This window comes from Anoplophora glabripennis, unplaced genomic scaffold (genome assembly GCF_000390285.2).
Source record: "Anoplophora glabripennis isolate ALB-LARVAE unplaced genomic scaffold, Agla_2.0 scaffold7067, whole genome shotgun sequence".
In the NCBI taxonomy this organism is placed as follows: Eukaryota; Metazoa; Arthropoda; class Insecta; order Coleoptera; family Cerambycidae; genus Anoplophora; species Anoplophora glabripennis.
The window spans coordinates 1,453-2,931 of NW_019423142.1; the positions used below are offsets into that span (position 1 = coordinate 1,453).

The 1,479-nt window shown below is 28.3% G+C and overlaps 1 protein-coding gene across 1 annotated transcript; it reads right to left on the reverse strand.

The window, feature by feature from the left end:
• Positions 1–765: 765 nt before the first annotated feature.
• Positions 766–1,256, reverse strand: LOC111693049 (short-chain specific acyl-CoA dehydrogenase, mitochondrial-like). Its single transcript, XM_023457185.1, has 2 exons — positions 1,101–1,256; positions 766–1,047 (listed from the first exon to the last, which is right to left on the reverse strand). Exons 1-2 carry the CDS (start codon positions 1,191–1,193, stop codon positions 766–768), a joined length of 375 nt encoding a protein of 124 aa, XP_023312953.1. The 5' UTR covers positions 1,194–1,256.
• Positions 1,257–1,479: the final 223 nt, after the last annotated feature.

The following is a 1,479-nucleotide window of genomic DNA, read 5'->3' on the forward strand; positions in this document are numbered from 1 at the left end:
TACTATATTCCGAAAACGCTTAGTTTCCGATCTACAGGGTGTTAAAATTTAATAAAAAATGCAGATTTATAAACATTGCGGAAACCGCTCAAAATATTTTGATGAAATTTTACAGGCTTTGATAGTTAACAACAATACATGTTTTACGATAAAAATATTGTTTTCAGTTTCACCAGNAGTTGAAAATTGTGCTTATTGTAGATTATGTTTGTGCAATTTGAAACAACATGCTTGAATATTTTCCAGAAGAAACTCTTGGTTACTATCAAAGATGGGTAATAATCCAGTTTTAAAAAGTTGCATAAAATTTCATTCATTTACGCGATGGCAAAAAACAAAAATTAACTGATTCTATATGTTGAAAAAAAATGTAATTTGTGATAGACATGATTGCTTTTCACCACACCATTACACATTATTCTTTAAGCAAAAAGATTGCAATCAGCTTTTTCGAAAATCATCTAATAAAAGTATGAGTACTTTATTGGTGACATTGTATAAAAATATATATCTATGTATCTTCACTGAATTATGTTTCATATTGATAAAAGTTGTATTTAAGCTTTTTTGTTAAAAATTAAGGTATAACAACCATGATATATGTCAATAAAATGAATATCGGTTTCAAAACACCTAATTTCAGTTTTGACAGTGAATTTGTCTTAAAAAATTAATAAAATTAAATATTACGATTTTTCATATGAAGTTGAAATTTTAAACGTAATGACAAATATGTCTGCTACAAAATATTTTTGGGATATTAACTTAATCGAAACAAATTAAATCACCTGGTTCACTAAGGGCGAAACAACCTAATGTTCCGCTGGTAAAAGGCTTTAGAAATGTTTCCTTTTGTTCCTCTGTACCACATCTGTCAAGTAAATTAACATATAAACAATTATGTACAGACATAATAGTTCCAGTACCACCACATGCTCTAGCTATTTCTTCTACAGCAACTGCTAACGCCAAGGAATCTTGTTCTGAACCTCCATATTTTTCAGACACATTAATAGCAAGAAGACCCAATTCACCCATTTTTTGAATCTCAAATTGAAAAAAATTTATATACAAATATAAAAAATTTAAAAATGTCAAACCTGATCTGCTGGAAACTTGTGCTCTCTGTCTAACTGGGCTGCAATTGGTTTCAATTCTGCTTCTGCAAAATCTCTGCATGTTTTCTGTAGCATTAAATGTTCTTCAGAAAGTTTGTGTAAACTGAAAGGCCTTGAGATATTATTTGATAAACCTGAAATAAAAAATAATATTAATTTAAGTAATTTAATATAAAACAAGTACAATTATTATATATAGTACAGGGTAAGAAATGATTCTAACATACTTGGAAAGATAGACATATTTTTGTTTTATTTTTCTATGGCACCTCCATAACTTTGTAAGTCATTTTCTATTAATCTAAAAAAATAGCTATACTCCGCGGTCGAAATTATAGAGAGTGACTCAGACATAATATAA